Source organism: Sinocyclocheilus rhinocerous, unplaced genomic scaffold (genome assembly GCF_001515625.1).
Source record: "Sinocyclocheilus rhinocerous isolate Xijiao unplaced genomic scaffold, SAMN03320098_v1.1 scaffold509, whole genome shotgun sequence".
Classification (NCBI taxonomy): domain Eukaryota; kingdom Metazoa; phylum Chordata; class Actinopteri; order Cypriniformes; family Cyprinidae; genus Sinocyclocheilus; species Sinocyclocheilus rhinocerous.
Window position 1 is genome coordinate 976,375 of NW_015652428.1, and position 22,865 is coordinate 999,239.

The following is a 22,865-nucleotide window of genomic DNA, read 5'->3' on the forward strand; positions in this document are numbered from 1 at the left end:
GGAAGTGCATCGTCATCATGCGTGTTGTCAGTCAGCTGTTTATTTACATATTGCCGTATGATGTTAGTTTGTGTTTGCGTTGACTTCACGAGCGGCAGCACGCGCACAGTCTGTATGGAGTTGCACAACAGATTGTAAGATGTTTGCCGAAGATGCTTGTGAAGAACTTTGCACTATTAGCAAAGACGCACATGTGTGAGTTTCACAAACAGGAAGCGGGCATCACATGCTCTGTCAAATCTATGATAAAGCACAATTTATGGAAATCTTTTTTATTTTTAATTAATGCATGTAAGTTTTTATTGCGGAGTATCTCTCGATCAAGGATGGTAGCGTGTTTCGAAGTCTTGCTTTAACTTTTAAAAACAGGCAAGTCTTCTTATATTTCTTCTTTTTTTTAAGTTAGAACTTATGCAAATATATTTCCATTTTTGATTTTTAATATATAAGCTATGTTTACAGCGGTGCGTCTGGATTTGAGCATTTATTAGTGTTAAAGAGATGTGTCCTAATTTATATATGAGTGAGTTATATAATTTATTTGGATTTTATATATTTTTGTTATTTCTGTTTGCATATTTTATTTTTGACTGCAGCTCATGACCACATCTCACCCAATTAAGTGGTAATTAAACCCACATCCTGATGAAGGTCTCCAATATTCGCATCATGTAAATAAACTGAAAGATTCAGTGTATAGAAACTATCTCCGATACCTTTTAGAATGGTTAGCTAGTTTTATCGTTTTAAGTGTCAGTTCCCATAAAGTTACTCCAAAAGGTATGAAGCAATCAGATGAAGACAGGTTGATCAAGTTGAACAATCCCGGTGATGATTTGCTCAGACAAGTTTGTATCAAGTCTTAAGAAGTCCAGAAAGTCACATCGTCCCTGAGCTCCCTCTAGCTATTTATTTACAACCGTTATAGGCAATTTCATAACTTTGTAGTGTAACTAGTTCTTTCCAGGAAATGATTGACAGTTCGCTCAGCTTTTGGAATTTGATGCATTCAGTTGGTCTTGGAAACACTAATGCGCATGATTTTTAACCTTTTTTATTCAGTTCAGTTGTGGTTTAGACCTAGTTTGACTCTTAAACGTATATATTACACGTTTTTTAGCGTAACTTACTGACCTACATTCCACCAAACGGTTATTGCGTAAGTGACGTTGTTAATCTGCATACCAAGACATTTTGCCTGCTTTGTTGCTTCAGAGGCCGACATAATATTAACCCTGTAAAGCCTGACATATGAAATAATAGTCAATGTTTTTTGGTTGTTGTTTGTGAAGTGGAACAGTTTATTAAACCTTTAGACAAAATCTAAAAAGAAATCGTTTTCATACGTATTTTCGTTGAGTATCTTTCATAGGCTTTTATGGCTCATATTGTAGCCTATACTATGAGGATGTGGAGCTCATACTTGAGGGAGAAAAAAACATCTAAACTCAGAGGAAAGATATTAAATTTGCTGTAAATGGCCAAAATGTTACGACGAATTTCTGATAGTTACTGTAAATCAATGAGATATTTATAACAGAATACTTACATCTAGTGCTGTCAAACGATTAATCGCATCCAAAATAAAAGTTTTTGTTTACTTAATATATGTGTGTTCTGTGTATATTTATGTATATAAATACACACTCATACAGTATATATTTTGAAAATATTTACATGTATATATTTATATAATTTATATTATATATAAATAAATTTGCATATAAATCTAACATATTCTTCCTTAATACATGTATGTGTGTGTATTCATATATACATAATATACACAGTACACACTAGGCCTGTCGCAATAATCAATATATCGACTTATCGTGCAATATATAGAAATAACATCTGTTAGTGAGCTGTATGACTTAGGCAAAGCACAATTATCAAACTGATTCCAATAGAGGTTGCATGTTGTTAGCATGTTGCTAAGCTATTATGCTTAATATTCTATTAAGCATAATACATTAGTACACGTATAATCGTTTTTCTTAAAACTGTTATTATTATTATTATTATTATTATTATTATTAATAGTAGTAGTAGTAGAACACTTTTATCGTGGCTGTTTACTGTCATCAAAACCGGAAGTGCATCGTCATCATGCGTGTTGTCAGTCAGCTGTTTATTTACATATTGCCGTATGATGTTAGTTTGTGTTTGCGTTGACTTCACGAGCGGCAGCACGCGCACAGTCTGTATGGAGTTGCACAACAGATTGTAAGATGTTTGCCGAAGATGCTTGTGAAGAACTTTGCACTATTAGCAAAGACGCACATGTGTGAGTTTCACAAACAGGAAGCGGGCATCACATGCTCTGTCAAATCTATGATAAAGCACAATTTATGGAAATCTTTTTTATTTTTAATTAATGCATGTAAGTTTTTATTGCGGAGTATCTCTCGATCAAGGATGGTAGCGTGTTTCGAAGTCTTGCTTTAACTTTTAAAAACAGGCAAGTCTTCTTATATTTCTTCTTTTTTTTAAGTTAGAACTTATGCAAATATATTTCCATTTTTGATTTTTAATATATAAGCTATGTTTACAGCGGTGCGTCTGGATTTGAGCATTTATTAGTGTTAAAGAGATGTGTCCTAATTTATATATGAGTGAGTTATATAATTTATTTGGATTTTATATATTTTTGTTATTTCTGTTTGCATATTTTATTTTTGACTGCAGCTCATGACCACATCTCACCCAATTAAGTGGTAATTAAACCCACATCCTGATGAAGGTCTCCAATATTCGCATCATGTAAATAAACTGAAAGATTCAGTGTATAGAAACTATCTTCGATACCTTTTAGAATGGTTAGCTAGTTTTATCGTTTTAAGTGTCAGTTCCCATAAAGTTACTCCAAAAGGTATGAAGCAATCAGATGAAGACAGGTTGATCAAGTTGAACAATCCCGGTGATGATTTGCTCAGACAAGTTTGTATCAAGTCTTAAGAAGTCCAGAAAGTCACATCGTCCCTGAGCTCCCTCAAGCTATTTATTTACAACCGTTATAGGCAATTTCATAACTTTGTAGTGTAACTAGTTCTTTCCAGGAAATGATTGACAGTTCGCTCAGCTTTTGGAATTTGATGCATTCAGTTGGTCTTGGAAACACTAATGCGCATGATTTTTAACCTTTTTTATTCAGTTCAGTTGTGGTTTAGACCTAGTTTGACTCTTAAACGTATATATTACACGTTTTTTAGCGCAATTTACTGACCTACATTCCACCAAACGGTTATTGCGTAAGTGACGTTGTTAATCTGCATACCAAGACATTTTGCCTGCTTTGTTGCTTCAGAGGCCGACATAATATTAACCCTGTAAAGCCTGACATATGAAATAATAGTCAATGTTTTTTGGTTGTTGTTTTTGAAGTGGAACAGTTTATTAAACCTTTAGACAAAATCTAAAAAGAAATCGTTTTCATACGTATTTTCGTTGAGTATCTTTCATAGGCTTTTATGGCTCATATTGTAGCCTATACTATGAGGATGTGGAGCTCATACTTGAGGGAGAAAAAAACATCTAAACTCAGAGGAAAGATATTAAATTTGCTGTAAATGGCCAAAATGTTACGACGAATTTCTGATAGTTACTGTAAATCAATGAGATATTTATAACAGAATACTTACATCTAGTGCTGTCAAACGATTAATCGCATCCAAAATAAAAGTTTTTGTTTACTTAATATATGTGTGTTCTGTGTATATTTATGTATATAAATACACACTCATACAGTATATATTTTGAAAATATTTACATGTATATATTTATATAATTTATATTATATATAAATAAATTTAATATACAAATATAACATTTTTCTTGAATACATACATGCATATATACACAGTATACACATATGTAAACAAAAACCTTTATTTTGGATGCTGTTAATCGCGATTAATCGTTTGACAGCACTAAAACACAAATAAATATCAGTTGTCAGTATATATTTCATGATATTTAAATGCTTAGTTTTATGATCAAAGCTCTGTCAGGTTTTATTGTGAGGGGAAAAACATAATTAAGTGCAATACAAAGATGACTGAGAGATGAAATCTTTCTCAAAAACATGATGTATCATATTCGAAACTCACATTTTAACTTGATTTTTCTAAAAAATGATGTATGGATAATCAGGTAAACCTAAGTTGCTTCAGTCCAGCGAGTGTTCATCTTGAAATATTATTAACAGTATATAAGTTTCTCTTACATTTACGATATAAAAATCTGAAAAGATTTTGAAAAAGACATCTTTTTAGAAAAAAGAACGAAAAATGTTTGTCTTTTATTTGCTAAAAAAGTATAAACGATCAGTCACATGACAGAAGGCATGTAGTTTTGATCATGTTCATAACTTATCAAATATGATACACTAGGCTATATAGGGTTAACCTGTTAAGGATTTATTATATTGTCAGGTTTTCTTTGGTGCTTTTTCACAAGAAAAGTAAAGATACACTAGGCTATATAGGGTTAAGGTTTATATTGTTAGGTTTTCTTTGGTGCTGTTTCACAAGATCTTTATTATAAGGGTATTTCTGATGTCACTAAACGCTTCTGCTCTGTTTATGGCTTTTAGATGAAAATGAATGCGTATCAAAGCAGAGTCATGTGACGCTCATAGTTTTCCTCTAGTCTAAACAAGGAAATCACATGGCAGATGTTTCAAAGAATTCGCCTTCATATGTTTCCTGGAAGACTTAATGCCTTTTAGATACACTGCACTTACTCTGTTACTCAGGGCTCTGATTTTTGGTTTGTAATGCTTTTTTTTGTTTTGTTGGTGAAGTGATGGAGGAGCTGGATCCAGAGGAGCACTTCCTCAGGGACGCCAGGAACGGGAACCTAGAAGGGATCCAGAAGCTTTTGATGTCCAAGATAAAGGAGGAGGCCGAAATCGACATCAACTGCAAGGGTAGAACACGTCATTAGGTTTCTTTTGACCATTCATATGTTTCTAGACATATTGGAGTACTTCTAACAGCATTACGTTGTGTCAGGCAAGAGCAAATCTAATCATGGCTGGACTCCTCTTCATCTGGCCTGCTACTTTGGACACAAGGATGTTGTTGAGGCCTTACTGAAGGTATCGATCGTCTCAGCCTTTTATATTCTCGTGTACATAGGTATGTTTATGAGCAGAATTTGTGCTCAGTATATTAGTGTCTAGTTTTAGCTCCTCTGTGCTTCTTACAGGCTGGAGCAGATGCCAATTTGCCAAATAATGTCGGAGATACGCCTCTCCATAAAGCAGCATTCACTGGGAGAAAAGTATGTATTGTATATGTTCATGCACTGAGACTATGGATATTAGCTTGAGACAGACAGATAATCAGTTTGACTTTGTGTAGTAAATAGTACACAAGTACACTAGCTACAATAGTAAATGTGTAGCAGCCCTAATGGATAGCTCTAAAATAAAGATGAAAAAAATGTGCAAACTTTGAGATCACAAAACATTGTGACATTGTGTAACTGTAATGATAATTATTATTAACTAAATGATTTTAGTAATTATAAATGGTGAATTTTACTGTTAATTAAAAAAAATGTAATAGTATTTTAAGACATTTTATTATATTAAAATATATTCAGATTTCTTATTAAATGTATATTTAACATGTTTTAATTTTAGCTGAATGATTCCTAAATTATTACTATTGAATTTTGAACTTCTAGCTGCTGAGAGGACTGAAGAGAGGAAACTAGAGGAGCAGCTGCTGGAGGCGGCGCGAGAAGGAGCCATATCTACCCTCACAAGACTGGTAACCTTGCTAACTACTTTGAGGAACTTTGTTGTTCTACTCTGTTTCTAAACTACTTTTTTAAACCGTAATATCTGATCTTCTGGTTCGTCATGTAGCTAAACATGAAGAAACCCCCGAACATAAATTGCACGGACTTGTTGGGAAACACACCGCTGCACTGCGCGGCTTACAGAGGCCAGAAACAGTGTGCCGTCAAACTCCTGCAGCACAAGGCCAACCCCAACATCAAGAACAAAATCGGTAATGAGCTCCACCTTACTGCAGCCTCATTTTTTTAAAGCATTCAACACTGTTGCGTTTTTCGTCAGGCCAATATTTTCTCAGTTCGCTGTACACTTGTGTGTTGTTTTCGTTGTTTTAGGTTTGTTACTGTCATAGTCCTATTTTTACTATTTTAGTACATCTAGAAATTAATATGACACGTTATGTTATAAACAAAACAAAATAACAGTGCATGATTTTTTTTTTTTTTTAATTTATGAAATATTTGAATGACCTGACTTTTTGTGGTTATCTGAAACATGCTGATGTTAATTTTTGCATTTTGTTTCTCATTTGTTTTCAGATCAGACTGTTTTTGATTTGGCTAACGATGCAGAAATGAAGCAGATCATTACTGGAAATGTTATGAAAGTAGGTTTATTTATCTGGACATTTCTGATGTCACAAATATATGCAAATATATGCATTTAAAAAAAAACCTTGTCCATCACCATATCATATCATAACACTGATATATTGCTAATTTTACACTTATTTACAGTGGTGTGCCTTTTTTTAGTGAATTTTGTTTTGTTTTTACAACACTTTGATTTCTGTAGGGCATGACGCGACATGTTAAAATGTTCGAGGGGCCTCTTTGGAAGGTATGTTTTATCAAAATCTATATGTTTTGAAAAGAAATTATTATTTTTTAATTTCTTTTTTATTCTGTATTTCAATTTCCTTTTTTATTTTTATTGCAGAGTTCAAGGTTTTTCGGCTGGCGCTCCTACTGGGTAGGTCTTCAGGATGGAGTCTTGTCATGGTACCCTAAACAGTGAGTACCTGCCTCTATTCCAAAAATGTGATGCTCTGATTAAAATAAAAGTATGATATATAATAGAATTTAATGATAGCAAAATTGCTGAAATGAAAGACTTATTTAGCAAAATGTACAGAAATAAATATTTTTAAAACTTCAATTTTAATTGTAATGTTTCATACGTGAAGAAATAAATACTGTAAAATTGTAAATTTACAATATTTTTCAACTAATCAAAGTCATAATATGTAATAAAATCTAATGATAGGATAATTGCTTAAAGACTCATTTTGGGAAATCAAACTAATTTTTATGTTTCATTTAATCATTTCAATTCATTTTCATCATTTTTTTTATTTCAATGTCATAACATATGATAATTTAATGATAGCAACATTTCTGAAATTAAAGTCTTATTTTGGAGTATTTTAAGAAATAAATATTTGAAAACTGTACTTTTTATTGTAATGTTCCATCCTTATATTATATCCATAATATGTAATAAAATGTAATGATAGCAAAAATGCTTAAATTAAAAACTTATTTTTCTTTGAAAACTATTTTTTAACTCAGTTTCATAATATATAATAAAATATAATTACAGTAAAATTTCTGAAATGAAAGAGTTATTTAGCAAATTTCGAAGAAATAAATATGTGAAAACTGTAATTTTTATTGTAAAGTTTCATCCTTTTTTAAATAATCAAGTTCATAAAATGTAATAATGTAATAAAAAATAACTAGCTACAATAAACTTAATTTTAGACTTAATTTTGCAAAATGTGAAAAATAAATACTTGAAAAATAATTTTTATTGTAGTGTTCCATCCTTATATTAACTCATCAGAGTCATAATATGTAATAAAATGTAATGATAGCAAAATTGCTTAAATTAAAAACATATTTTCTTTGAAAGCTAATTCTTATTGTAATATTTCATCCTTTATTAATTTCATTATATAATAAAATATAATTACATTAAAATTCTGAAATTAAAGAATTATTTAGCAAGATTCAAAGAAATAAATATGTGAAAACCGTAATTTTTATTGTAAAGTTTCATCCTTTTTTTAAACCATATGTAATAAAATTTAATGATAAACAAATTGCTAAAATTAAAGACTTATTTTGCAGAATTTTAAAAAATACATATTTGAAAACTAATTTTTATTGTAGTGTAACTCATCAAGGTCATAATATATATAATACTTTTTAATGGTATCAAAATTACTTAACTTATTTTTCAAAATTTGCAGAAATAAATATTTGGCAACTCATTTTTTTTAAGCAACTTTTCACTATTTTTAACTCATCAAGGTCAGATGCAGATTCAAACACACACCGGCAAGGTTGCAAACCTCTAACACAAGCGCACTGCATGGTAAGATTGATTTGATTAAATGAATAGAAATGAATAAGATGCTGATTCATGTTTTGTGGGATTGTTAACAGGTTTTCTTTCCAACTGTCAGATTAAAGCGAAAGATAACAGCTATTTCACGATCAAGTGCTTTGACGACAGTGTTCACCATTTCAAAGTGTCACAGAAGAACAACCCCGAGGCCACCAGAAAAGTGAGATTCCCTTCAGCTCTGTTGTGTAGTTCAGACCGGAGTGTGTTGTGTACGTTTGTGTGAATGTGTGTGTTGTTGTTCAGAGGTGGCTGGAGGCCATAGAGGAGCATTCAGCCTTCAGCACTCATTACTGCTCACAAGACCCAGACAGCGAGGAAGAGGAAGACAACGTTGTGTCTGTACATGAGCTTTCTGACTCACTTCAGGTGAGAAATGATATCTGCTTCTTGATTTGTTGATGAAGTCGCATCTTGATGATAAATGCACATGGCCGCCGGTTCTTCCTTATGTAGCTGTTAATCATGTGACAATTATTTATAAGCAGAAAAAGGTTGTATTATTTACAAAAAACAATTACAAAGACGAATACTGGCAGATAAAAAAATTGTTGAAAAATAAGTATTTAAGAAATACATATTTGAAAATGTCATTTTTATTGTAATGTTTGGAGAAAATTACTGTGTGTGTGTGTGTGTGTACATACATATATATATATATATATATATATATATAAAATTTTAAATATTTTGCAACTAACTGCATTTATATAAGTTAAAGTTTTTCATCTAATATTAATATTTTATTTCAAATTTATTTCAGTTACCAAAAATGATCTTTAATAGTTTTAATTGTATTTTAGTTAACAATAACAGCACTGGTAATAGGATGACGGGTCACTCAATATTGCAGGTCAAACATTCATGTCTCACTGTTATTGTGTTCTGTCGTCGTTACATGCTTTTGCAAAATCCCAGGTCCCTCATTTTGTCTGTTTTAGAAATTTGCAGCAAACTGCAATGGCTTCTGTGATGGTAGAAGTGAACTGACCGTACGGACACCAGCTGATGGTTCACTGAGATCAACGGTCTCCACAAGTCTGTGATTACGAATGCGTCACTTATTGCTGAGGTTTGTTCATGACGCTTAGTTTATATAAGGTCGTCTGAACTAGATCGAGCGGATCAGAGCATCTGTGGCATGAGTCAGGAGTGTTTTTGAGGCTTGCTCAGTTCATGTGTTTTGTGTGGTAATGGACGTTCAGTCAGTGTGTGTTTGGGTTTGGAAAGAGGAATGTGTTGATGTCAGAGACAAAGTGCTGTGATTGTCAGGATGCTTCAGTTGAGTGAAGAGCACCATCTCGCCTCGGGTAAGGACAGGTGAGTGTGTGTGTGTGTGTTTGTGAGTGTGAGTGTGAGTGTGTGTGTGAGAGAGAGAGAGAGAGAGAGAGAGAGAGTGTGTGTATGTGTGTGTGTGTGTGTATTAGAGAGAGCTGGAGATTGAGAATAAATCATTTCAGTGATTGTATTTGGAATTTTGATGAATGCATGGAAATTTAGCATGTAAAGATGTACACTACTATTCAAAAGTTTGATTTAGATTTTCTTTAAATAAATTCATACTTTCAATCAGCAAGGATGCATTACATTGATCAAAAGCGACAGTAAAATACATTTATAATTTTACAAAAGATTTATATTTCAAATAAGCGCTCTTCTTCTGCTCATCAAACAATCCTAAACTAAAATGTATCACAGTTTCCACAAAAATATGAAACATCACAACTGTTTTCAACATTGATAATAATCAGAAATGTTTCTTGAGCAGCAAATCAGCATATTAGAATGATTTAAGACTGGAGTAATGATGCTGAAAATTCAGAAAACAGTTATTTTAAATTGAAATAATATTTCCCATTATTACTGTATTTTATAATCATATAAATGCAGCCTTGGTGAGTATACAAGACTTCTCATTTGCACTCATTCTTGTTAGTCTGATTAGCTAGATATTAATATATATAGAGTTAGGTTAAAGTTTGGATATTTACAGCAGGTTAAATATTTATCTATCATTGTTTACTTGGCTGTAGTTTGGAGGCAGATCTCCTGTGTGTTTTATTTAAAGTCTAGTTACATGTTAGTGTTGGTCATAAAGCAGATAATCTCTTAATCTGTGTTTCAATCTAAATGATCTGATGGTGACTCTGATTACAGGAGAATATCCTCTATTATATAACATAAACCATTAGCATACATTACTGTTACTGCTGTATATATAAAATTTTAAACATACATTGAAAACTTTACAATATATATTACAAACATTTTACAAGTAAAGACAATGAGGCTATGTAATACTAAAATTAAAAATTAAATTATTCATTTTATTTTGTTTTTTGGATCATGTGACAGTGTTATCTATGAGATGAAAAAGGTTGTATTGTTTACATAAACGACAACAAAGATGAATGCTGGCAGTGAAAATTATTTTTTGTTCATTTTTAAAGAATATTTAAGATAATTAAAAACAGTTTGAAAAAATACATACATATTTCTAAAACGTGGATTAAAATGCCATAAATACATTATATGAATTAATTAATATTAATATTATTTGCAGAAAATAATGACGCAACTGTCTACTTGAAACTTTTTAGAGACAACACATAATATATGTGTGTGTACTGTGTATATTTATTATGTATATATAAATACACACACATGCATGTATATATTTAAGAAAGATATGTTATGTTTATATATTAAATATATTTTTCTATAATATAAATTATATGAATATAAATATATACATGTAAATATTTTCAAAATATATACTGTATGCGTGTGTGTTTATATACATAATAAATTAATAATATACACAGTACACACATATTATGTAAACAGACAGTTTCATATATATACATATACATACATATATATATATATGTGTGTGTGTGTGTGTATATATATATGTACATACATATTTACGTATACACACACACACGCACACATATATATACATATATAAATGACTAAAATAACAGGAATTAAAATATAATTAAATTAATATAATTTTATTTAATGACAAACATTTTTTATTATATTAAATTAACAAAATAATTAATTAAACTTTTTATGCACCATAAAAATGGACTATAAATAGCCAGTATTATGATATGTCTCACACTCATAGATTTCTGCAGTTCAAAAGAAAATTAGTTCTGACTTCCCTTTTCGCTCTAACCACAGGAAGTGGTAAAGTTGACTAACCCTGACCCTTTCTTACAGTCTTAGCCTTTCTCTTCCACAATATCCTTTTTATTTCTATGTGTTTTCTTGTTCCTCTTTTGTTTTGTAGCGGGCCGAGGCGTGCCATCAGAGACTGGAGACAGAGATGTTGGCCCTCCTGTCCATGGTCAAAGAAGATGGCCTGGCCGAACGTAAGAACTTAAATGATTGGCCAAAACCACATATGCAGATCTGCTAAGCCACAGTGCATTTTTATATTCTTGCAGGATTCCCTGCAGCCATCGTTCAGAAGCTGAAGGAGGTTTGTGAAGCCTCCAGTGAAACCTGCTCGTCACTGCACCAGTGTCTGGGGCTTTTTTGCAAACAGGAAGGAGTATGTACTCATTTCACTGCACACATCCATTGCTATGAAGCTACTTGAGGAGGCTATTATAAGCGCCTGCTAAAAACTGAGCCGTGGCACAGTGGTTAATGCATTTGTAATGTTTTTTTAGCCTCGGTGCTCACTTTGACTACACAGGTTTGAATTTGGCTGCAACATGAACTCCTAACCCTAACAATTTTATGTCCCCATTTCCTATATTTGTCAAATAAAGAAGCTAAAACCCCAAATATTACTTTAAAAAAAATCAAAACAGCAAGTAAAATCATAGTTAATGATATTAAGTATTATGTATTACAAATACATGGAAAGTATAAAATATGTCTATATATAGTGGATTTTAAAGTGTGTCTGTTTTTCTAGGCACGCAGTTTGAAACTGGAACATGAAGTGGAGAAGAATAAAATCCTGTCGGAGGCTCTGCAGACGCTGGCGACTGAACATCATGAGCTGGAGCAGTCGGTGGTCAAAGGATCGTCGCCCCGCAGCGTCCTCAGCGAAGAGGAGTTCTACGACGCTCTGTCCGGTTCGTATGCTTGAGAGGAACACAGCCAAACATTCAAACACTTCAGTTCAAAAGTTTGGGGTCGGTTTTTGAAATACACTATTACTTTTATTCAGCAAGGGTGTATTAAATCGATCAAAAGTGACAATAAAGACATTTCTAATCTTACTAAAGATTTGTATTTCAAATAAATACTGTTCTTTTGAACTTTCTATTCATCAAACAATCCTGAAAAAAATGTTGTTTCCACAAAAATATTAAGCAGCGCAACTGTTTTCAACAGTAATAATAATAAATGTTATTAAATCAGCATATTAGAATGATTTCTGAAGGATCATGTGACACTGAAGACTGGATTTTTGAACGGTAGTGTACTTTCTGTCATCTAACACTTACTTAAAATTAATCTTTAAAAATACAAATAAATTAATAACACTGTTGTAACATTTCATCTTTCACAAATCTTTTTTTTTTTCAAATCTTTTACTGTACATTACGTTGTTGTGATAGCACGATGTATGTATTATTATAAACGTATGCTTTTAAGTTAAACTTGTGTTTTAAGTTGTGTAAAGTGTACAATATTTTAATATCAGCCATAACATTATAAATAATTATTGAATATTACCCCAGAACACTTTGAATAATTACACTGAAGAATTTGGCCAAGTATCTTATTTTACTTTACTTTATTTTATTTTATTTTTTATTTATGGACTTTTGCCTTTTTATTGTGCAGATACAGTAGTAGAAAGAGAAAGGATATAATTTAAACATTAGATATAAGTTAAAATGAATAAAGTTAATGTCTCATTTACTTGTAGAATTTTAATTATAAAATATACAAATCTCTGTAACGTTTTCAGATGTACAAAAGGAGATACAGAAAATGTGATCAGAAAACCACATACTGTAGATCGAATTTAAACCTGTGTTTCCCACATGAGCACCAAAGCTCAACAATGTCACCGTTTAAGTTTTATGAGTTTTCAGTTATACAAGTATATAAATTTAAGATTATCACATCCTGATTATCATTTTTCGTATGATATCCATGGTGTACAGTATAATTATGGACTAAAAGCCCATGTAAAACTCAGCCATATCAGAGCCTGCAGTGTAATTGCTGTTACAGTAACAAGTAAATCTTCAGAATGAGCTTCATAAGTCTGAGGCACCTTTCTTAGGGACGTGTCCGGTCACTTCCTACTGAGCGGTTCCATTAAACGCCACCTGATCCCCTGCTCAGGTTTCCTGCGAGAGCCTGTTGCCGTCGGCCGCTCATTGTCCCACTAAGCCATGTCTGTTTGCACTCTGTTGCCGCAGATTCGGACTCTGAGCCCTCGCTGAGCGGTTGTGAGACAGCCGGCCATTTCTACGAAGACGGAGAGGACTTCAAGTCTGAGCTCTACTGCAGCATCTCAAGTAATCTCAGCGGCAGGATGTCCCGGGATGACCGTCGTGGAGAGGAAGAGGACGATGATGAGGTGGCCAGTGTGAACGGAGTGAGGAAGCACAGGTGGGAATACCTAAAACACAAACTAGCATACCAACTATTTTGTGCCAGATATTTCTTGCGTAACAACATTAGTTAAATACGTTTTAGAAAATTTGAAAGTTAAAAGTGGCTAGAAATTCCCAATGCGTTTTAAATAAAAACAAACTTGTACAAATAAACATGCGAGTATAAAAATAAACCATGTCTCAGACGTAACATTAAGCTCTGTTTGTTTTTCAGTGTCACTTTGTTGTTATTTGTCTAGTTTCTTAGACGCAACTTCTCTGTGTTTTGTTTTGGTTTGTACCTTGTGGTAAATAATTTAGCAAGCCGCGGCCAGAAGAGGCGCTCATAATGAAACGGTAAAAGATTGATGAGGTAGCCGAGTCTAACGCCGTAATTTGAACTTTAAAGGCTCGGCCCGTTGACGAATAGTTGACTGACTTTGCAGCCAATTACAGAGTTATTTTTATTTACTGGATAACTGTATTTTATAATATTGTATTTAGAAAATGCAAGTTGATGTTCATGTTATAAATATTTTTTTATATAATAAAACATATTTCTGTGTAAATGTTCATAATCAGATTACAGTTACTTTATGGATTACAAGATTACAAATTATTTACACAATGACAGTAAATTTTCATAATTTATTGATTCTCCCTATTTTTTCCCGTGATGCAGGGATTCACAAACTTTTTGTCAGTCAAACCCCTAAATTAATACCTAAATAATTTAATTAAAGTCATCCTGAGATTTGAAGATAATATTTCAATAATTTTACAACATATTCACGTTCACATTCTCTGATGTTGGTTAATGGTCATTTATTTTATTCTTTTTTTTTAATTCAAATCTACGAACAAGTTATGTCAAAAGTAAGCTAAAAGTAATCTGTGTGTGTGTACGTATATATATAAAATATTTTTAAAGAAGTAATAATTGTGTATATATACTTGTACTGTTTGTATATTAATACTATGTAAAATGCAAAAAATGCAAAAAGTAACCACATCTCATTATTATGTTTACATTCAGCAGGTACAGTATAAAAAGAGCAGGTTTCTGTGTGTCTTGAGCACTTTGAAACTGATCGGGACACTGGCCTTGCTTTGTTGAATAAGATATAAAGCTTCCGTTACCTGACTGATAATAACGCCAGTCTATACGTGTTCTGTCTGCATGACAACAGCAGAAACAGTTTCCATGGAAACAACTAACTAGTCCTTTTTTTTAGTGGTTTCTTAATGTAAACAGACATTTTTCAGAAGCTGACAAGGCACAGTTCAGTTACCTTTAATTATTCCACAGGACTAGTTTACCAGCACCCATGTTCTCCAGAAATGACTTCAGCATCTGGAGCATACTGAGGAAGTGCATTGGGATGGTGAGCTTTTTACTATCATACTATCATGTGTCTTTTTCAGTCAAAACACTTTAATTAAGCACCATATTTTGACTGATTCCATCTCTCTTTCAGGAGCTGTCTAAGATCACCATGCCTGTTATTTTTAATGAGCCGCTGAGCTTTCTACAAAGACTAACAGAATATATGGAGCACACATATCTCATCCATCAGGCCAATACTTCAGACGACTCTATTGAGAGAATGAAGGTAAAAAAAAAAACAAATATTTGCATGACCCCGAAGCATCTGAACATCAGCAAAACCATTACAGGCCTAACAGGCTAAATAACTATGAAATGTGGCCAAATAATCACCCAACTCTCCGAACTTGAAATATTAGTTGAATTATTTTAATTTAATTAACAATTTTTAATTAAATATTTTGTAAAATAAATAACCTTAAGTAATAAATGTATTATAAATTTGGCAGTTTTTTTTTTCATTCATATACTATCATTAATTATTTGATAACTAGTGCTGTCAAACGATTAATTGCGATTAATCTATAAAATAAAAATAAAGTTTTTGTTTACATAATATATAAAAGTTTTTGTTTACATAATATATGTGTAATGTATATATTTGTTATGTATATATAAATACACACATGCATGTATATATTTAAGAAAAAATATGTTATGTTTATATATTAAATATATTTATATATAATATAAATATATACATGTAAATATTTTTTAAATATATACTGTATGTGTGTGTGTTTATATACATAATAACTATACACAGTACACACACATATATTATGTAAACATAAACTTTTATTTTGGATGCGATTAATCATTTGACAACATTTATACCATACTTTATACTGGCGATCACCTACATTGCTCTCAAAATTGACAAAAACCCATATATACTGAGCTATAATTATTACTTATTGTAGTTAAAAAATAACTACAATGTCCGTTTGCCAAAGTTTCCAATTTTATGAACTTTTCATTAGGCTGTTTAATGCATTTTAAACAGATATTTCTTGGATTTTAAAGTCCTATCAAATCTCTTCTAATAGCTGCCTGGATGAAAAACTGTCTAACCTGTCGATTTCTAATATTTATTTTCTAAGTAAACAAATGCATGTATTTTCTATCCAGTGTGTGGCCGCGTTTGCTGTATCAGCCGTGGCGTCTCAGTGGGAAAGGACGGGTAAACCCTTCAACCCCCTGCTAGGAGAAACTTATGAGTTAGTCAGGTGAGAGATTCCAACCCTAATTGAATGCTAATATTTTAGCATTGACATTAGCATGAAGGTGCGGTCACATTTGTTTATTTAAATTTTTCATGTTTGTGGGCTAAATCCAGTTATTTCAATAGTAATTCAGCCGATTGTGATTTTCATGTGAGGCACGAAAGATTTCCCCACGCAAATTTAGCAACGGATTCAAGTCAGCCATGTGAATTGCACGTTGATGAACAAATGTTTGGTTTGAAAGTGACTTCTGTGTGAGCTGTGCTTCATACAGCGCTACACTATTGACAATGGTCCCTTATTTGCCTTCAGAATTTTGCTAATGTAACTGCATCTTTAACCATCTGGTACTGCTCTCAGTCAAAATTATGTTTTATTTTAAAGTTCAATAGTTTTTTTTATTGTGTTTAGTGTTACAATAAACAATAGTGTTTTTGTATTTTTAGGGGATTTTATGGTACAAAATTATATTTATGGATTAGTTATGATCTATTTATTACCTGTTACCACTTTCTGAGCATATACCTGAAAATGAAATTTCCAACTTAAACTGTCATAAATCTTGAATGCTTTGGAGCACAGACTTAGTTTTGGTTGTAAAAAAAAAAAAAGTTAACGTGAAACTAAAAAATGTAAGTTTAATCTAAACAAGTTGTGTTTCAAATTTGAGGTTGATATCCCAAAAAATGAACTTTCAGTAGGATTCAGGATTTTGTTTAGGTACCAAAGTACGCAGTACCAAATGTTTCCACTAGATGATATTCACTTCCCATTCATTTCCAATGCGGTCATTTTTGACCATGAACACTACAAGTGTCTATCATAGCAAATGCCAAAACCTTTACCAAGTTTCGTACCGTTCAGTTAATAAAAAAAATTAAAAAAAAGTAAAATTTTTCAAACAGCACCAGAGGAGGGTTAATATTAGCAATTCAAATGTGAATTTTTTTGATAGCATTCACGTTAGCATCATTGTTAGCAAATATCACTTTTTTGCCTTTTTAATGCTAATTTGTTAGCATTTAGCATTGCCAATGTGATTTTTCAATCAATATATCAATGTGTTGTGCTCTTGGGGATAGTTACCATGTTTTTCCTCAACCTTCAGGGATGATCTTGGTTTCCGGCTGATTTCAGAACAAGTGAGCCACCATCCTCCCATCAGCGCCTTTCACGCAGAGGGTTTGCAGAAGGACTTTGTGTTTCATGGCTCCATCTACCCCAAACTGAAGTTCTGGGGCAAAAGTGTGGAGGCCGAACCTAAGGGCATCATCACTCTAGAACTTCCCAAGTAAGCGTCTACTCTGGGTGTGAAGACGCTTTATTAATATCCACACATTGTTTTGTGTGGTTTCAGCTGTTCCTGTCCATAATTCGTAAATTTTGAATAAATTTTAGTATGAAAGTCATTGGTGAATCATGATTTATGTAAATGTTAGTACACAGATTTTGTGTTTATTCCCATTGTTTGAGACCCATTGTCGAATAATAAACTCGTTGCAGGCATAATGAGGCATACACATGGACGAACCCCACGTGTTGTGTGCACAACATCATCGTGGGACAGCTGTGGATCGAACAGTACGGCAATGTGGAGGTTATCAACCACAGGTATCAACGAGACTCTGAAATGTACTAGTTCTGCTTTAACTTCACTAATGCAGCCCTTTTGACTTATAATTGCCAACAGAACTGGTGAAAAATGCTGTCTAAGTTTCAAACCGTGTGGCCTTTTTGGCAAAGAATTACATAAGGTTGAAGGCTACATCCTGGACAAGAGGTCAGTTGTTTGAGTTTAATTTCCATGATAAATGTTCACGCCATCACTACATTTCTATTTTACATTGATTATTTGTGTATTCCATGAAGCAAAAAGAAAGTGTGCAACCTTTATGGGAAATGGACGGAGTGCATGTACATAGTCGACACAGCTACATTTGAAACTCACAAGAAGAACGATAAGAAAGCATCAGAAGACAAGAAAAGCAGTAAACAGGTGTTTCTGAATGAATGTTTTTATACAGCATTATATACCCATATAATGATTCCAATCCGATAGGGCTAAATGTGAGCGATACACTGTAAGGTTTATAACTGTTTTCTTGGTGTTTCTCAGTCATCTCAGACGTCAGACTCAGAAGAAACACCTCAGCCAGGAGGAGATTCACTGGAGGTGATCCCAGGAAGTCAGTTGCTCTGGAGAATAGCACCTAGACCAGTCAACTCTGCCCAGGTCGGTTCCAGAATATGAGCTCTGGGAAACCTTTTCCCAGAAAAATCTGGGTTACTGCGAATGGCGTGTTAAAATAATCAGTTTTTTTTTTTAGCAACAAGACGTGAACAATATGAGCATTTACATGATTTTAAACTAAAACAAGTAGTATTTTTGTGTATAGTTATATCCAATTTTACAACTGTCATAACAACACTGTAAACCCTGAAATGACTGTAAAATAAGTTAAGAAACTTTACAGCTCAAATAATACAGAAGTTTTAACAGAAGAATTTGTAAACGTTAAAAAATCACAATTTCAATAGTATAGCCACGACATGTGAGCAGTATGTGTTTACAGGATATTAAAAAAATCGCTTTTCTGTGTAAAATTTTAGCTAATTTTACACTTGACAGTGACAATGTCGAAGCCTTAAAATGACAGCTTTACAGCTCAAATAATGCAGAAGAATTAATAGAAATTTAATTTGAATTAATTCTATACAATTTTTATGTAATATATATATTTTTAAATGAAAAATGTAGTTAATTTGATAAAATTGTATGCTGGAAAAATTGGCTCATTACAAGTGCATCACCATGACCTCCACTTTTTTTTTTTTTTTAAGAAAACAAGGGACGAGTGGAAATTATTTTTGTAGTAATCAAAATATGCCACAAATGCTGTTGATTTGGAGCATCCTTGGAAATCTGAATTTTCACATTTTCTGTATTTTGGTTTTATTTGCATATAAAAAGATGTACAACTTCACTACATTCGCAATGCAGCTCGATGAGCTGGACAAAGAGATTGAAGCGGTCATCCCGAAAACAGACAGCAGGCTGAGGCCGGACATACGAGCCATGGAGAACGGAGACATCGGTATGTGTGTTTCCATGCACCGCTTTGTGCCATTGCTGATGATGTATCGAAGTCATACTTTATATTCTTAGAACTTATCACAAATGAGCTACGTTTAAATATTCAGAGGTTGAATAACTTCCTTTTTGAACATCTTAGACCTGGCCAGTGAAGAGAAGAAGAGATTGGAGGAGAAACAGAGGGCGGCACGTAAGAACCGCTCTAAGTCGGATGATGAGTGGAAGACGAGGTGCAGAAATATTTCATATTTTCACATTTCGCTGTTTGCTTATTCAAAAAGTTACTACAGTTATTGTTAACACTCAAAAATCATAATAAATTAATATGGGATCTCCTTCAAACAGTACTTGTTTTCATTTTTGATGAACATGTTGGAAAATACAAGTAAAAATAACTGTAGTATCGAAGATGCGCATGTAACACTTTTTTGTGATATTAGGGTTTGCTTGTGACTAACTGCGTAACAAATTCTATTATGTTTACTAAATTTGGTCATTTATTTGACCATTTTCATACATAGCTTAACAGTATCTACTCATTGATGTTTAACAGCACTCTTAGTTCTGGTTCAGTGGCACAGTCCTTTGCATTTAACCTAATTTTCCCCTTCATTTCTTCTGGCATTATCATCTGTCCTGTGACTTTGCTGCGGTGAGCAGAAACGTTGCCTCGGGCCCCAGGTTTGATGCTTGCTTTGTTGCTCTGTCTTTTGCATTCAACTGTTTCAGTAATTTATTTGCCTTGAGCAACTGGGATCTATCCACAGTCTGTAATTATAGCACAAGATGGGTTGTTTGTGGTAGAACAACTTGTGTAACAGTAGTCACATACATAATGATAGTAAAACATTTGTTTTGTATATAGGGGTTCACCATTATGAGCTTTTAAAGACTATTTAAATTCAATAATTTATGAAACAACTAGAGAACTTTTAATACTAGTATTACACCAAATGTATACATATAGTGTCATATATACAGTCTTTTTATCATATGCAAATGGCACTTCACACTACCGGAATGAGTTGTTTTTTTATGTCCCTTTAGACAATCTATTTTTAATGTGGAATAAGACGATGTAAACAGAGCACTCTGGCCTTCTACTGCGAGAGAAGGGTGAAACTGTACACCTGGTTTAAGTGTTACAGCCAAATGCTCCACCGAATCTATTCAACAGAATAAGACGATTCTAATGGGGGTCAATGAAACTTTTTTTTACGCATGTTTGACTGACCCCAAGCAACTCAACGTGACAAAACTAAAACGATCCCGTTATAATTAATGTTTTACGTGTTTGCCGAACTGAACCTTTTTTTGTTGCCTGAAACAGGTGGTTTCATCAAGGTCCAAATCCACACAACGGCTCTCAGGACTGGCTGTTCTCCAATGGCTACTGGGACCGTGATTATTCTCAAGTACCGGACATCTACTGACCTACAGGAACCTTACATCAATAAATTGTATAGTCAAGCCTACACGTAACGTAACTATAAAACTATGCACCCTGCGCTGGTTGGCCAGGTGAACATTTCGAATATCATAAATAATATTCTGTTTCAAGAGAGAACTTTATTTTAAACTCACTGATCTGAATTTAGTTTTACACTGTTTCATATTTACATGCATATGCAACAATCAAGGGTTTTGGGAACTACAGATTGTGAAATATCATGAAGATTATAATCACAAGTTGGGCTTGATATAGTAATATCAGTGTACTGTATTAGCAATAATGGTTCTGTTTTAGTCTTATGAAAAATGATTTTTTTTTTAAAGATTTGTTAACAATGGTAGATTTTGGGTGTCCCCCAAGGCTCAAGTCTGAGTCCGTTTTGTTTTCTGTTTATTGGCTTAAAAATGAACTTGGCATTTCTTAAGTTGGAACATTCCCACTGTGTTGAGTGTGGAATGTGGTATAAAACAACTGGTTGTGAAAATGACTGTTACACATTTGGAATCTAACTTTTTAAAATTCAGAGTTCATATTCTCCACATACAATGCAGTATTAGGACAGTGTGTCTATTTCTGCTGCTCTTTCTGTTGTGATGTTGTTGTTTTTTTTTAGAGAGATGCCTCTGTGGTGTCACTAATATATTGACTAATGTCTTTTGTTATATTATAATATAACAATCTTATTTTAATTATGTATTTATCATGAGTCAGTTATTCGTCTATTTAAAAAAAAAAAAAGTATAAAGTTGGTCAGGAACATGAAGCTGTACTGATCACTTGATGCAGTCTACATTTAACCCCATATCGATTTATTTTGTGTGTTACATGTTTTTGTGTGTATATTTTGTAGATTTATCTAACAAAAATGCCTACAGATAATGAGCAGAATAATTCTGTGCATAAAAGGCATTAAAGATTGTATTTAGATTACATCTAAAAAAAAATAAAAACCTAAAAAAGAGGTGTATGAACACTTATGCTATATCAAAAACAAGACAGAAACACTTTGTTTTGAATCTTGTTTTTATTTATTTTTATATAAACGTGAACATTATAAATTGTGTAAGATGCCCTCATTTATGCCTGTAAATATGGCGTTTCAGGACTTTTTCCTTCACCCATTTTTCCCAAACAGGGAAGGTTCTAGTCCGCGTTTATTAAGAGGTCGATGTGCGCATACATGAATGAATTACCACAGCACGACAAAAACAAGACGTATGTAAACCAGCAGTGCATAATGAAAACATGATTGTCGTATTAAAAGTTTGTCCTTCTGAATATAAAGGTTTTAGATATAAATGTAAATAAATAGCTCAATGAGTCATTAAAAAAAAAAAAACTGAACATGCAATAAAGTGCCGCTTTGTCGTTAGCAAACATTTGCAAGTTTTGTTTCCTCCAGTGGACTGTAGGTAAATATTCACTTCATCCAGCGCTTTTTTTTGTTTTCTGTTTTTACAAAAATATCCTTTACTATTTCATTGTGAGAAACGATTTAATGCGTGAGTGAACTTTCCTAATGAATCAAACATTTTGCAAACACGTTGGTCCATTATTAGATCAAATGTGTGATTCATTCACAAATCTGGCATTGCAAAAATCTTCTAAACAGCTGAGAGAAAACACGCAATGACTTGACTGATGAAATATTATCAGAGTAAATGATTCTCAGCTCGATATATGGTAATCCTAGTTACTTGAAACTTAAGGATTTATCAATATTTTTACTGAGGTGCACAACTAAATAAGGTCTAGTGATGCCCCTGGTTCTTCCATGAAATTATGATTATTATCGTTTTTTATTCTATTTTATCACCTTTATTTTCTATTCCAATATGAAAAGATTAATTATTTTTTGTCTTCTCTAAATCAAAGGGGTTGGAAATTTTCAGGGGAAAAAATTAA

The 22,865-nt window shown here is 32.7% G+C and overlaps 2 protein-coding genes across 2 annotated transcripts; both read left to right on the top strand.

Moving 5' to 3' along the window:
* Window position 1: 1 nt before the first annotated feature.
* LOC107715054 (oxysterol-binding protein-related protein 1-like) lies at window positions 2-5,724 on the top strand. Its single transcript, XM_016521097.1, has 5 exons — window positions 2-369; window positions 4,805-4,930; window positions 5,016-5,101; window positions 5,212-5,286; window positions 5,695-5,724. The coding sequence occupies exons 2-5, from the start codon at window positions 4,807-4,809 to the stop codon at window positions 5,722-5,724; spliced, it is 315 nt and encodes a 104-aa protein (XP_016376583.1). The 5' UTR covers window positions 2-369; window positions 4,805-4,806.
* On the top strand, window positions 5,704-21,758 carry LOC107715107 (oxysterol-binding protein-related protein 1-like). Its single transcript, XM_016521166.1, has 23 exons — window positions 5,704-5,780; window positions 5,879-6,023; window positions 6,349-6,416; window positions 6,605-6,649; window positions 6,749-6,822; window positions 8,125-8,188; window positions 8,280-8,381; window positions 8,465-8,587; window positions 11,520-11,601; window positions 11,677-11,783; window positions 12,156-12,318; window positions 13,624-13,816; window positions 15,110-15,185; window positions 15,279-15,413; window positions 16,319-16,416; window positions 17,522-17,704; window positions 17,917-18,024; window positions 18,104-18,193; window positions 18,283-18,409; window positions 18,530-18,646; window positions 19,385-19,508; window positions 19,647-19,737; window positions 20,838-21,758. Exons 2-23 carry the CDS (start codon window positions 5,885-5,887, stop codon window positions 20,938-20,940), a joined length of 2,412 nt encoding a protein of 803 aa, XP_016376652.1. The 5' UTR covers window positions 5,704-5,780; window positions 5,879-5,884; the 3' UTR covers window positions 20,941-21,758.
* Window positions 21,759-22,865: the final 1,107 nt, after the last annotated feature.

Bases quoted from the DNA above. Each gene is read 5' to 3' on its own strand.
- LOC107715054 (XM_016521097.1), top strand. From the start codon at position 4,807: ATGGAGGAGCTGGATCCAGAGGAGCACTTCCTCAGGGACGCCAGGAAC. The intron at 4,931-5,015 runs GTAGAACACGTC...ACGTTGTGTCAG, and splicing joins AATCGACATCAACTGCAAGG to GCAAGAGCAAATCTAATCAT. The intron at 5,287-5,694 runs GTATGTATTGTA...TTGAACTTCTAG, and splicing joins CAGCATTCACTGGGAGAAAA to CTGCTGAGAGGACTGAAGAG.
- LOC107715107 (XM_016521166.1), top strand. From the start codon at position 5,885: ATGAAGAAACCCCCGAACATAAATTGCACGGACTTGTTGGGAAACACA. The intron at 6,024-6,348 runs GTAATGAGCTCC...ATTTGTTTTCAG, and splicing joins CAACATCAAGAACAAAATCG to ATCAGACTGTTTTTGATTTG. The intron at 18,025-18,103 runs GTATCAACGAGA...AATTGCCAACAG, and splicing joins GTGGAGGTTATCAACCACAG to AACTGGTGAAAAATGCTGTC.